The sequence below is a fragment of the Trichosurus vulpecula genome, chromosome 6 (assembly GCF_011100635.1).
Source record: "Trichosurus vulpecula isolate mTriVul1 chromosome 6, mTriVul1.pri, whole genome shotgun sequence".
In the NCBI taxonomy this organism is placed as follows: domain Eukaryota; kingdom Metazoa; phylum Chordata; class Mammalia; order Diprotodontia; family Phalangeridae; genus Trichosurus; species Trichosurus vulpecula.
Genome location: NC_050578.1, coordinates 55,055,164 through 55,069,585, shown reverse-complemented (window position 1 = coordinate 55,069,585; position 14,422 = coordinate 55,055,164). Strand labels below are relative to the sequence as shown.

At 39.4% G+C, this 14,422-nt stretch overlaps 1 protein-coding gene across 2 annotated transcripts in view; it reads right to left on the bottom strand.

Annotated features, from left to right (window-relative positions):
* The window catches only part of BDH2 (3-hydroxybutyrate dehydrogenase 2), a 45,163-nt gene that overhangs the window by 15,576 nt on the left and 15,165 nt on the right, over nt 1-14,422 (bottom strand). For both annotated transcript variants that reach the window (XM_036762253.1, XM_036762252.1), the window contains 3 exons: nt 14,161-14,269; nt 12,673-12,733; nt 9,980-10,093 (listed from right to left, as the gene is read on the bottom strand). In XM_036762253.1, the coding sequence (XP_036618148.1) occupies nt 9,980-10,093; nt 12,673-12,733; nt 14,161-14,269 (284 nt within the window). The remainder of the gene's footprint in view (nt 1-9,979; nt 10,094-12,672; nt 12,734-14,160; nt 14,270-14,422) is intronic.

Below are 14,422 nucleotides of genomic sequence, written 5' to 3'. Positions count from 1 at the left end.
ACTTTCACACAATACTTTTGGTTCTGCCCTTTGGAGCCAAACAGAGCCCATCTATTCATCTTCTGCCTTTTCCCCTGAGTCTTCTCTTCATCACATTAAACATGCTCAGTTCCTTTAACTGAATGACAAAGGCTCAAAGCCCTTAAATGTCCTTTAATCTAGTTTGCAAAACCTGTGTTCCCAGTAAAGAAAGAGTTTGCTAAGCAAAAAATCCTACAACTTGTTTAGTTAATCATGAATTTGGCTCTAATAGCATCTATATTAGAAGCTTAACTACATTTTTACCTTATCAGTTCAACTCCTCTCACTGTGTTCAATTTCATTACCATTTGAAATTGAATACAATTTTAGATCAAGGAGCCAGAAATAATCAGGCCTGGAAAAAGGAAGATATTAAAAAAGATTGGAAGACATGACTCATAGCATGAGCCATTGTTCTTATAAGATTAAGGCTATAATTCACTCTTGTGAGGGCAGGACTTTGGCAAGGTTCAGCTGAAGAGGAGTGAAAAAAATCTAATCTGATGATTTTAGAGATAATAGTTTCTCTTTTTTGTTTGGATCAGACCTGAAATTTCGGGGGTGTAGAGAACTTCCATTGAAGAAACTGCCTCTCCCAATGCAGATCAGCACCTGGTTGTGCCTGGGATGCTAAGAAGAGAAGGTACTTGTCCAGAGCTGTTGTAGGAGGCATGAAGCTGATCTTCTGAATGGAGCCTTGCTTTCTATCATTATGTCAAACTTTCCCAGTGGGAATAGTCCATGAGTTGGCTGTATAATATGCACCCTTAGGGCAATATCACAGAACTGTTCTAGAACTTATCATCTGTCTTGAATCAGGATGGAAAGATTGACATCAAAACTCCTACTACTACTGACTACTGACTACTACTGTCCTAGCTACTCCACACTGGGATTAACTTTCATAGCTGGACCATGAAAGCTCAGACCCAGGAATCTGCCATGGTGAAAAGTACACTGGATCTGGTTTTTAATCTCCTAACAAACCCAGGGCCATAAGTGGTCACTCACGCCAGAAGTAATACTAAACAACTCACATTTATATTACACTTTAAGGATTACAAAACTCACATCAACCTTGCAATTTACCTTGGAACTGAGACTTAAGGACATTAAGTGTTTTGTTCATAGTCAAACAGCTAGTCATGTGTCAGAGCAGGATAAAAAGTTGCCTAGGGATGTGCTGGTAGATATTTAACAGCTTACTTTCTGGGGGCGGGGGTGGGGTGGAGGAGGGATGTCAGAATGTGTGCATGGTATGTTTTTCAGTTTAATCTACATTACTAACATTTTCTCCATCAATTAAGTCTAGACAACCAACAGAATAGTAAATAAAGCCCTGATTTGTTACATTTTCTGATTTTTTAAAGTGTAAATGTTCACACTGACAATTTAACAATCAACTCTTACAACCTTGTTTCAGCACTTACACCCCTGAACTCTCCTGACTCCACATCTGGCAGTCTTTCCATTATTGGCACAAACAGTAGGCTAAGTGTAGATGTTCCCTCATATAATCCTGAATTTAACTTAAGACACTCATTAGCCTGTCAACAATGCATTCTTGGGGCAGTACAGTCAGAATCACATATTTAGATCCAGAAAAGTCACTCATCTTATAGACAGGAAACTGATCCCTCCATTCTCCTCAGTACCTAGCATAGTCTCTTTTTGCTCACAATGTGTAACTAATTAATCTTTGTTGCTTTCATATTTGGTTACAATTGCTGGTACAAAATTAATGTTAAATGGGACTTCCAGGGGTGGAGCCAAGATGGCAGCTGGAAAGCAGGGACTTGTGTGAGCTCCCCACCAAGTCCCTCCAAAAACCTATAAAAAATGGCTCTGAACAAATTCTAGAACTGCAGAACCCACAAAATAGCAGAGGGAAGCAGGGATCCAGCCCAGGACAGCCTGGATGGTTGCTGGATGAGGTCTATCAGGCACGGAGTGGAGGGGAGCAGAGCTCAGCGTGGGAGGCAGGAGGCCCCAGGACCAGCCAGACCAGGAGCCGGGCAGAACAGGCCCTAGCACCCTGAATCAGTGAGCTGTGGCAGTTACCAGACTTCTCAACCCACAAACACCAAAGACAACAGAGAAGGTTAGTGGGAAAAGCTGCAGGGACAGAGTGACAAGAATTTGCAGTTTGGCCACTGCCCGGGGGGCAGTGGGGGAAGTGCAGCTACAGAACTAGAGTGGCTTCCGGCCCCAGGCCCACCTGGTGGGAGAAATTAAATGGCGGATCAGAGCAGGAGTGAAGAGCCTGCTGAAGATTTGCGGTCAGGTCTGGCTTGGTGGTTCTTGAGGAAGGAGGAGTGCTGGGGTGGCAGAGCTGGCTATATAGAAATAGCTCTGAAATCAACGGCGCATCCCCTCAAGCTTGGAACAAAGTACTCTTTGCTCTACAAGCAGTCATACCCCAATGAAAAACTCAAGGGTCAAGTAAGTTGGCTGGGAACATGGCCAGGCAGTGAAAACGCACCCAGATTCAGTCTCAGACTTTGGAATCTTTCTTTGGTGACAAAGAAGACCAAAACATATGGCCTGAAGAAGTCAACAAAGTGCAAGAGCCTACACCAAAAGCCTCCAAGAAAAACATGAACTGGTCTCAGGCCATGGAAGAGCTCAAAAAGGAGTTGGAAAAGCAAGTTAGAGAAGTAGAGGAAAAATTGGGACGAGAAATGAGAATGATGAAAGAAAACCATGAAAAGCAAGTCAATGACTTGCTAAAGGAGACCCAAAAAAATACTGAAAAAAATATTGAAGAAAACAACACTTTAAAAAATAGACTAACTCAAATGGCAAAAGAACTCCAAAAAGCCAATGAGGAGAAGAATGTCTTGAAAAGCAGAATTAGCCAAATGGAAAAGGAGGTCCAAAAGACCACTGAAGAAAACACTACCTTAAAAATGAGATTGGAGCAAGTGGAAGCTAGTGACTTGATGAGAAATCAAGATATTATAAAACAGAACCAAAGGAATGAAAAAATGGAAGACAATGTCAAATATCTCATTGGAAAAATCACTGACCTAGAAAATAGATCCAGGAGAGATAATTTAAAAGTTACTGGACAACTTGAAAGCCATGATCAAAAAAAGAGCCTAGATATCATCTTTCAAGAAATTATCAAGGAGAATTGCCCTGATATTCTAGAGCCAGAGGGTAAAATAGAAATTGAAAGAATCCACAGATCACCTCCTCAAATAGATCCCCAAAAGAAAACTCCTAGGAACATTGTTGCCAAATTCCAGAGCTCCCAGGTCAAGGAGAAAATACTGCAAGCAGCTGGAAAGAAACAATTTGAATATTGCGGAAAAACAATCAGGATAACACAGGATCTGGCAGCTTCCACACTTAAGGGACCGAAGGGCTTGGAATACGATATTCCGGAGGTCGATGGAGCTAGGATTAAAACCAAGAATCACCTACCCGGCAAAACTGAGTATCATGCTCCAAGGCAAAATATGGACTTTCAATAAAATAGAGGACTTTCAAGCTTTCTCAGTGAAAAGACCAGAGCTGAATAGAAAATCTGACTTTCAAACACAACAATCAAGAGAAGCATGAAAAGATAAAAAAGAAAGAGAAATCATAAGGAACTTATTAAAGTTGAACTGTTTTGTTGACATTTCTACATAGAAAGATGATGTGTATGATTCATGAGACCTCAATACCATAGTACCTGAAAGGAATATGCATATATATTTATGTGTATACATAAATATACATATGTGTGTGTCTATGTATGTATATATGTAGGTATACATACACACACACACACACACACACAAAGGGCACAGGGTGAATTGAATATGAAGGGATGATATCTAAAAACATAAAATCAATTTAAGGGATAAGAGAGGAATATATTGAGAAAGGGAGAGATAGAATGGGGTAAATTATCTCGCATAAAAGTGGCAAGAAAAAGTAGTTCTGTAGGAAGGGAAGAGGGGACAGGTGAGGGGGAATGAGTAAATCTTGCTCTCATTGGATTTGGCCTGAGGAGGTATACCATACACACTCAATTGGGTATCTTACCCCACAGGAAAGAAGGAGGAAGAAGATAAAAAAGGGAGGATGATAGAAGGGAGGTCAGATAGGGGGAGGAAGTAATGAAAAACAAACACTTTTGAAAAGGGACAGGGTCAAGGGAGAAAATTTAATAAAGGGGGATAGGTTAGGAAGGAGCAAAAGATAGTTAATCTTTCACAACATGAGTACTGTGGAAGGGTTTTACATAATGATACGCATGTGGCCTATGTTGAATTGCTTGTCTTCCTAGGGAGGGTGGGTGGGGAGGGAAGAGGGGAGAGAATTTGGAACTCAAAGTTTTAAAAACATGTTCAAAAACAACAAAAAAAACAATGTCTTTGCATGCAACTAGGAAATAAGATACACAGGCAATGGGGCATAGAAATTTATCTTGCCCTATAAGAGAAGAAGGGAAAGGGGGATGGGAGGGGAGTGGGGTGACAGATGGGAGGGCTAACTGGGGAACAGTGCAACCAGAATATATGCCATCTTGGAGTGGGGAGAGGGTAAAAATGGGGGAAAAAATTTGTAATTCAAACTTTTGTGAAAATCAATGCTGAAAACTAAATATATTAAATAAATTAAAAAAATAAAAAAAAAAAACAAAATTAATGTTAAATGAAAACTACTGTGCAGATCCCTGGCTTCATTTTAATATCCTAATCAAGAGCACACACTTCTTCTGTTGCATGTCATCACAGCAGGTAACGAGCTGAAAGGGTTATCAGTTCCAACTCAGTATTTTCCATACAGTTCTTAACTGGTCATCCCTACATTCACATCTCTAACTTCTTTCCACATACCTCTTCTTTCCACATATCTCTTCAGTTTTAAGGCATTCATTCTTATGCCACCCAATTTAATGAATCATCACATTATAACCAATCCAAATGCTTTTGAAAATACCACTTGCCATAAGAATCACATTCTCCAAACATCTTTTGTTACCCATTTCCCTGTATAATGAGTGCCTACAAATAGTTGGATGCTCCTAGATATTTGGAATGTGATGAATTACATCTCCTCTTCTTACTCCAAGCACCCATAGCAATTAATTTAACTTTTCCTTCAAGGAAAATAATTTGCCTAAATTCAGAAAATTCTGACACTTTAAGGGTTTTGTGTGCATTGCTATCTACTTTAACCAATAAATGCTAGCCAAAGCTGTGTGAGATCTGCTGTGGTTCAAAATAAATTAAGCACTATGTACTAACCCACTGCTAGCTCTCCTGGCAGCACCATCAATTAAATGTCCAATTTAGAGTAGCTCAGCCCCACAGGTCAACTTTCTTTAGATAAGAATAACTATAACAAGAAGGGATTCATAAAATTATAAATTTAGAGCTAGAAGACAAACACCTTATATAAATCATTAGCTGAGGTCCACATGGTTCCCCCTTCTCTGAGGCTTTAGGGAGTTTATTTTAAATGAAAAGTCATGAATTCAATTACAATATCTTTGAAACTCAAGTTTCCAGTCTTTATGCAGAGATTAGGCTCCCTATTTAATTTATATTTTATCTATCTCCAGCTAATCCATTAGTAGGCCACCAAAAATATTTGAGTAATGAAACAGATTATATTAGTTTGACTCAGCTTTGTATGATTCTTTTCCTTCCCCTTAGCTTCCAGTCTTGGAATCTATAACCATCATAGCTACTAGCATTTATATAATGCTTCGAGGTTTGCAAAGCATTGTACATGTTATCTTATTTGATCCCCATAACAACCCTGTGGAGTGGGTGTTATTATTAGGAAGAAGAAACTGAGAATGATACAGGTTAAATGACTTGCCAAAAGTCACACATTTAGTATCTGAGGCAGGATTTGAACTTAGGGCTTCCTTACTCTAATTCCAACACTCTATCCACTATACAAACTAGCTGCTTCCAGGTTCTGAGACAGTGCTTCGTAAAATATAAGATAAATGTTGCATTCAAACATAACCTCTCTACTTCTTATTATACTTGTCCTCCAATGGAACACATTGCTGAGACTATACTCAAAGTCTTTCCAGTTGAGTAGAACCTACCAGAGTTCCAAAGTTCAATCTAAGTTCCAGAGGAGTGCCCCAAAATGCAATGGTTTTAATTGATTCAAGGAGATGTACAGGTCCTATTCACACTCAGTCTGGACTGATTAATTCAATAAAAAAGCATTCTTACCTAAAAAAGGTAATTGCTTTTAAATAGAGTGGGATAATTAACAGAACTCCATCCTTACACTCTTGTTTTATTTTAATGACAACTTTTGTCTTTATTCCCCAATTATTTCTACCTTCCCCATGCACTTTTTCTTGTGAGGAAGACAAATAATCAAAAACATATAATACAGTCTGGACACATAGGCATTTGACAGCAATGTGGAGTTATTGCATCGAGTTCACATGAATCTTGCAAAGCGCATCAACCTTTGCATCACAAATGATGGAAATCAAATTGAAGATGTTATTTGTTAATATTCCAATTAAATAATAATTTTGTTCATTTCATTTCTTGAAAATATGCACTTTTGCCTATTTGTCCAGACTTTAGGAACACCCTGTACAATGACCTCTTCTAATAGTATATATAATACTAGTTTATGCAATCTCTGTACCATGTGGGATGAGAAATATATTCATTACAATTCCCTCATTTTATAGAAGTAACTGTGGCAGAGAGAAGTCAAGTAGTCATACAACTAAGATGTAGTAGGGTTGGAATTTGAACTAGGGTCTTCTAACTTCATATTTAGCACTTCTCCCATTTTGCCATACTGCCTAACATACTGCTCTAAATATCTGTGCTTTTTATAGAAAAATAAAATTCCTTAATAGAGGAGAAATGCAGCATGACATAATGGTTGGAGAGCTTAAGTCCTGGGTTCAAAACTTATTGCCTATGTGATCCTGGGCAAGTCACAACCTCTCAGTGCTCAGTGGTCTCAAACTCAAATAAAAACAGATCCCTGTAAGCTGCATATTTACTTAGAAAACCACTAATTAACATTATTTGTCTTTTACTGTCTCTTCATTTATTTTGTTAAACTCAATTATATATTAATTATGTATTTTATTATATAAATTATATATTCTCAATTATATTTTAATTGGGTTGGCCTCACTCCAGAGTTTTATGAGTGTGAGTTTGACACTTCTTCTGCTAGCCAATTCTCTAAGACCATAAGTTGCGGAGGGCAGCCTACATTGATAGAGTGAATTTTCTCATCTGGCAAACCTTTATATCAATAAAATCATAGGACCCATCCCTATCCTTAGGAAGGGTGACAACAGTTATGTTAAGTAACCAACTTATTCTTCAAAGCTGCGTAATATTTGAGTTAGAACAGGATTAAAAGGGAAAAAACCCTCAGGTTCAAAATAAACAATCTACCTGGCTCCATGATTACTAGCCATAAGAGCATGTGAAGTCATTTAACCTCTTTGAGTTTCAATTTCTTAACTCAAAAAATGAGAAGACCTACTTCTGGGATCAAAGAGAAAATGGATGTGAAAAAGATTTCTATGCAACATGAGTTATATGCAAATATGACTTCTCCATTCTTGACTTCAGTGGTCTTCCAACAGCAGCCAGTGTGCTGCTGAGATTATACTCAAAGGCTTTCCAGTTTGATAGGACCTACCAGAGTTTGTGCTTTACTGGTATAGATTTCAGGCACCCGGGATTACTGCCACACCAAGATGATGCATAAACACAGGAGAAATGCAGAGGGTAAACTAACTGTCTCTGTACTTCTTAGCATTATGCCTGCTACATGTTTGCTGTCATGACTTAACAAGACCCTCCAAATCACATTAATATACCTTGACTCTCAGAGACTTCCAAGAAGATTTTAAGAGGAACTATATTCTAGGCAAGAGGGCATGAGAGTGTGTGGCAGGAGGAGGGGAAGAGAGAAGTAGGAGATGAAATGTGGGGTTCAGGGAAAGGCTAGGAATCCACTTTGGCTAGAATGTAGAGTAAGGGAGAAAGGGAGAACTAGGAAATAAGTCTGGAATGAGAGGTTGGGGATAGAATTTCTTAAATAATAGATTTTGTATTGGCTAAAAGTTTTTTAAAGCAGGGGAGTGGCAGGGTCAAACCTGTTCCTTAGGATTATTATTTTGGCAGCTGTGTGAGGATGGAGAGAATGGAGGCAGGGAGGTTGATTAGGTTATGATAATAGTTCAGGTGAGAGGTGATGAGAACCTGAACCAGAGTGGTGAGTAGAGAGAAGGTCATGGATGAAACCCATTGCAAAAATCAACAAGATTTGGCAACTGACTTGATATAGGGGGCAGTGAAAGAGAGGGAAAAGTCTAAGATAATCAATAATCAAAAACATTTATTAAGCACTTACTTTGAGCCAGCCACAGTGCTAAGTTCTGGAGATACAAATAAAAAGAAAGACAATCCCTGCCCTCAAGGAATTTATAATCTAAAGGCAGAAAGATAACACACAAAAGGAAACTAAAAAGAGAGGCAGGGAGAAGGTACCCTTTGCATGATAGAGAAGTCTAAAGAAGTCTAGAACAGGGTACCTGATAGGAAGTGGGGAGAAGATTGTGCTGGGGAGTCCCTGAAGTCCATGGTTCTACCATCCAGTCATAGGGTTGAATCAGAGGGTACTAAAGGGGTATAGGCATCAAAGCAAAGCTGATTCAATCTTACAGGATAATGAAGTTTCTCAATGATAAGTTTCCTAAGCCAGGAAGATGATGGAGAGGTCCAAAGGGAAATACGGAGGATGATTCTAAAGTTGAGAATCTGGGTACCTGGGGGGATGGTGATGCCTTCAACAGAAATAGCAAAGTTTAAATAAAGGCTGAGTTCCAGGAGAAAAATAATAAGTTCTGGACATTTGGCTGATCTGCAGAGGAGTTTCCTTGAAGGGAGTTCACTATATCAGTGAAATCACAGATCTAGAAAATCCCACTCCCCCCAATAGAAAAGACTTCTATTTCCCTCACAGTGCTGTTGTAAAGAAAGTACTTGGTAAACCTTAAAGCATTAAATAAACTCGAACTGTGTGACATGTTGAGTTAAAGGTGCCATTGGGACTTCTAGATTTAGAAGTCCAACTGACAATTGATAATGTGGGGCTAGAATTATAGAGGGAGATTAGGGTTAGAAGTGTAGATTGGGAGACATCTGCATAAAGATAATAATTGAACGGATTAGATAGGAGAGAGCATGGAATGTGACAACAGTTGAAGACAGCCATGGGAGGGATGGGACATGGATGATAGACCAGCAAATGAGACTGAAGTCAGAGCTGAGGTGAACCAGGAGAGAACCAGTCACAGATGCTGAGGGAGGACAAATATCCAAGAAGAAGGTATGGTCAACACTCTCAAAAACTTCAAGGTATACGAACACAGAAAAGACCATCAGCTTTAGTAATTAAGAGATCATTAGCAATGTGTGAGAGAGCAGGTTCAGTAGTATCTCAGGTGGGAAGCCATACTGCAACAGGATAAGAAGTCAATGGGTGCTTAGTAGTGATGGCAACAAGAGCAGAAAAATCTGGGGATGAGGATAGGAAAGAATGGAGAGAAATAAAGAAATAAATTTAGGAGAAAGTAGGATCAAGTCAAATTTTTGAATGGTTGGGGAGACCCTGAGCATAGTTGTAAACAGTAGGGCAAGAAAGAGTAGCTAGGAAGAAATTAAAGATTAGAGAGAGTCATGATGGAAAGTTCAGGGTTGAAGGAATACCCATATTGATGAGATCATGGAAATATCAATTAAAAACTCTATTCCAAACATTTCTTAAGTGAACCAAATCTCTTTTTCATCTTTTAAAATAAGTTCCTTCTTTTGATAATTAGAAAAACAATAATACAAATCAGAATATGTCTCAAAATAAGGCCATATAGACTTCTTTCTAGGCTGTAGCCTAGCCTAGATTCCAAGTTCACAGAGTGTTCCGACTCTTCACTCACCTGGACACACACAGTTGCACCTGATACCCTGCTGGATGAAATCGGCAGCCACAGATTTTGTCAGTCCAATCACAGCTGCTTTGGACGTGCTGTATACACATCTGTTGACAACTCCTGAAGGCAAAGACCGATATATTCAGAAGGCCAAGAAAGCAAAATGATGATGCTATTTATTAGAAAGAGGATACATAAACCTTTGCTCCATTTTTTTGTACTCTTTCCTGCTTTCCCTCTACAACTTAATTGTTTATAGGGCTGGAGGGCAATGAATGGGTGAGTAGGTAATGGGATAGAGAAACAAAACAACACATTTAATGGTTCTCCATTGGTGTGCCTGTTGAATACAGCCAGCACTCCCACTCATTTCACACCATTGTAGCATTAATCAGAGTAGGACTAAAGACAGACAAGGTAGGTGTAGGGTGGGCAGACAGAGGGTCACAATGAGGGGGAACTTTTGAATATTTCTTGGTGTAGTGTGAAAACATAAAGCAATGAGGAGACTGATGGGCATAAGCAGGCTATGACACTTTACAGATAAGGGGAAATGGCATAAAGGATGTCAAAGAAGCATACGAGTATAAAAGAAGACAAGTTGTGTGGCGGGACCAAAGGTTAATCTGTGGTTAGCCTGCAGGCTCCATTGATGTCCTCTCTTCCTCTCAATGGAGAGCATGTAGGTTTGTCCTTATGGCAAGCTCATGGGAAGACATGAACAGGAGTCACTAGGGAGAATTAGGCATGAAGTGGCTTTGATCTTCATGAGTGGAGAAAATACCCACATTAGTGAGATTGCAGATCTGACTGATGATATGAATGGAAGGAATGGTATGATAAATGGAAGGTAAGGAGTTAAAGGTCAGCATATGTAAACTCTTGATGACGGTGAAGATACCTTACCAGAACTCCAATACTCAAGAGACCTGGGTGAAAATTTTAGCTCAATCATTTTACCATTGTTCAATCATGACCAAATTACATAGACTCAGTTTCTTCATCGGCAAAATGGGGGTAGTGTCCTGACTAGAATGACAAATGATAATTAAGAAGTTTCTCCAATGGAAGTACCTCTCAAGGGTTCTCCTGGCAGTCTAGGGGAAGGGGAAATAGAAAGAAGGGCATAAGTATTTATATAGAGCCAACTATGTGCCAAGCACTGTGCTAAGAAGTTTTTACAAATATTATCTCGTTTGATCCTCACAATAACACTTTAAGGTAGGTGCTATTGTCACCATTTTATAGTTGAGGAAACTAAGAAGTATATTATAGTATATAGTATAGTATGTAACATAGAATGGTATATAGATAAACAGAGTTGAAGTGACTTACCCAGGCTCACACAGCTAATAAGTATCTGAGGCCACATTTGAACTTGGTTCCTTCCTGACTCCGGGCCCAGTGCTCTATCTACTGCCCCGCTAGCTGCCTCAGATAGAGAAGGCAGTACATATTTAATGAGACTAACTGTGGAGAAGGACTTGGGTAGAAATGATATCACAAAGTCAAGTTGAGTTATCAATCTATTGAGAGACAGAATGGGAGATATTTATCAATTCCCATCCAGATAGAATGGGTGGAATGAACATCTGAGATGGACATTTTGTGTTGCCCATATGATTATGAGGTTCTGTGTTCTGCCTTCAGGGGTCAAGTGGGTGCCATTCCTTTTTCAGCTGTAAGGCTCACTACACCATCCCTTATTCTATGGCCCTCCCCTGGCCATGGGGTAGAATGCTCTGATCAGTGTTGGAGCATGGAGCTTGTGGGCCATACTCTGGCCATAGCCATTGCATTGACCAAGTCCTGGAAGAGTCTCCACCATTGCTCAGGGTCTGGGATTGCTTAAGTCCTGACAATCCATGAGCACTGACTGGGGCAGGTGAAGCTCCAACTGAGATTGGTCATGGGCAGCGTCATCCAAAGGGCTAGATTCATGGGGAGGCAGAGAGCTAGAGGCAGAATATTCCTATACTGCCCATATGTGGAGTGGAAAAAGCCTAATGGCCTAGTACAATCATTTGTAGTAGACTGTCAGAAAAGCCGGGGGTAGATCTGTTAATGGTTTCAGGCCACTCAAGAACTATGTGGCTGTTGTACTCCTTTACCAAATAGTATGTTTGATTTGTCAGAAAGACTTAACAGCCATCTCAGAATAGATAGGTCACTTAAAAGGAGGAATTTGTTTACACTTAGAGTATATGGCTACTAAATTAGTCTGTACTGATTTAGTGTACTAATTAGTGTGCTCTTAATGAATTACAAATAATTCAGGAATTTCCTTGTCTGTGAATTATCCAGATCACTGTTTATCTTCATTCTGTTATTCACAACTTTACTGTACTTCCAGAATTTCCATGCACCTCAGTCAAAAAGTGAGCAAGATAAGACAAAGAAGTATTTTTCAACTTGTTCACACCTGTGGTTAAAGGTCTAATATTTAGGTAGAAAAAAATACCCTTATGAATAATAAAGAGGTTTCTGGATGATCAGTCAATCATTTGTCACCCTGTTAGAGGTTGGGGCTACAAAAACAACAAACAAATTGGTGCCTAATCTCAGGGAGCTTATATTCTATGTAGATGTTTGTTATCTCTGCCATATCTGTCTCTGAATACCACAGCTGAGAGCTGGCTATACACCAGTACCTTTTATAATGAGAAGTATGATTCCCTGAAAAGTGATGACAGATTTACCTTTGATGCTAGAAGCCACAGAAGACATGTTGATAATGGTGCCAGATTTCTGGGCAAGCATCTGCCAAAATAAGAGAAATATAATGTGATATATATTCTACTTTGAAGACTAAAAATGTCCTAGCTACAAAAGGTGCATTTTGTAAGGACACGTTTTATTGTCGAGTTATTGGCCAACAATGCACAGCAATTTTGTAGCTTCTTACCTGACCTCTATGGGAAAGGAATGGCATGTATATGAAACCATATACATGGTTGCCCAGTGGTATTACTGATATGATATGAAAAGAGATCAGCAAGATAGAAAATGCATTTTTAAAATAACAGAAGTATGAATGGAAATATTTATTAATCACCTACTGTATGGCAAAGAATTAAACTGACTGCTAGGAATACAAAGATAAAAATGAAAAAGTCTCTGCCTCTTGGGCTTGGATTCTGCTGGATCTGATATCTTCATTTCAACTCAGCACAACATTTAGCAAAGACCTTCTATGTGTAAAATACTGTGCCATGAACTGGTGTTACAAAGACAAAAAAGGAAAGAGTCTCTGTCCTTAAGGAGGCTATATTTTAATTGGGGGTGAGGGGCAGATACAAAATGTACACAGAAAAGAGAACACTGGTAAGAACACTGGTAACTGAGAACACTGGCAAATACTTCCTAGAAGAGATAAGAGAAGTAGAGATGAAGAGGAAATGCATTCTAGACAAGAGGAATAACTTAGATAAGACCCGCACGGTCCATGATCCATGGTCCACAGGCTGCTCATAGCCTGCGGGCCACTTGTAGTCCACCAAAGGCAATATGTTGTGCAGGCCTATTTTACATCCTCTACATTTCTTGAGGGCCACCCCGTGCATGGGCCATAAGTCCATGGGCCATATGCTATGCAGGCCTGACTTGGGTGAATCCATGGGGATTAGGAGCAGAGGGCTGAATTCTGGGAATGCCAGTCATCTATTTTGCTGGAAGATGAGAACTAAGAAAAGACTATTGGAATAAGCAGTTGAAATCATTGCTAATTTTTGAGAAAGAGGTTTCAGTAGATTGTTGGCATCAGAACCCAGATTGCAACAGATTAGAAAGTGTGTATGTGGTGAGAAGGAGGAGACAGCATGTGTACAAAACATTTTCAAGGAGTTTCATAGTGGAAGATACAGGACATTGTCTTAAGGACACAGCAGAGCTATGTGGAGGGTTTTGTGTGTGTGTGATAGGAAGATCTTAACATATTTGTAGACAGTGAGGAAAGAGCTAATAGATAAGGAGAGTTAAATATTAGAGAGAGAAGGAGTTAAATATTAGAGAGGGAAGGAATGATAGAAGATGTAAACACCAAGATGAGATGGAAAGGGGCAGGATCAAGGTCATAGGTAGAAGTGCTGGCCTTGGCAGAAAGATAAGTACACTCTGTGGGGTTCTGGCCTTGGATATCGAGTCAATATTAATTACAGGGCTAGGAAAGTATGCAGACCAAGGCTTACTTTGGGAATAAATGCCTTAATCATCAAGAACATGCTTCGGACATTCAGATTCATGGTAAAGTCCCAGTCCTTCTCCTCGCATTCCAGGATGTTTCCATGATGGACGAATCTGGAAGAGTAGTTACAAAATGAAAGACTCATTCTCTTTTTTTTCCCATTACACACATAAAATAACTATTCAATTGCCATTCTTAAACCTTGGAAGACCTCCTTGTGAACTCTGTCCTCCAAACAAGGCAGGTTTGAGCAGGATTCCTTCCAG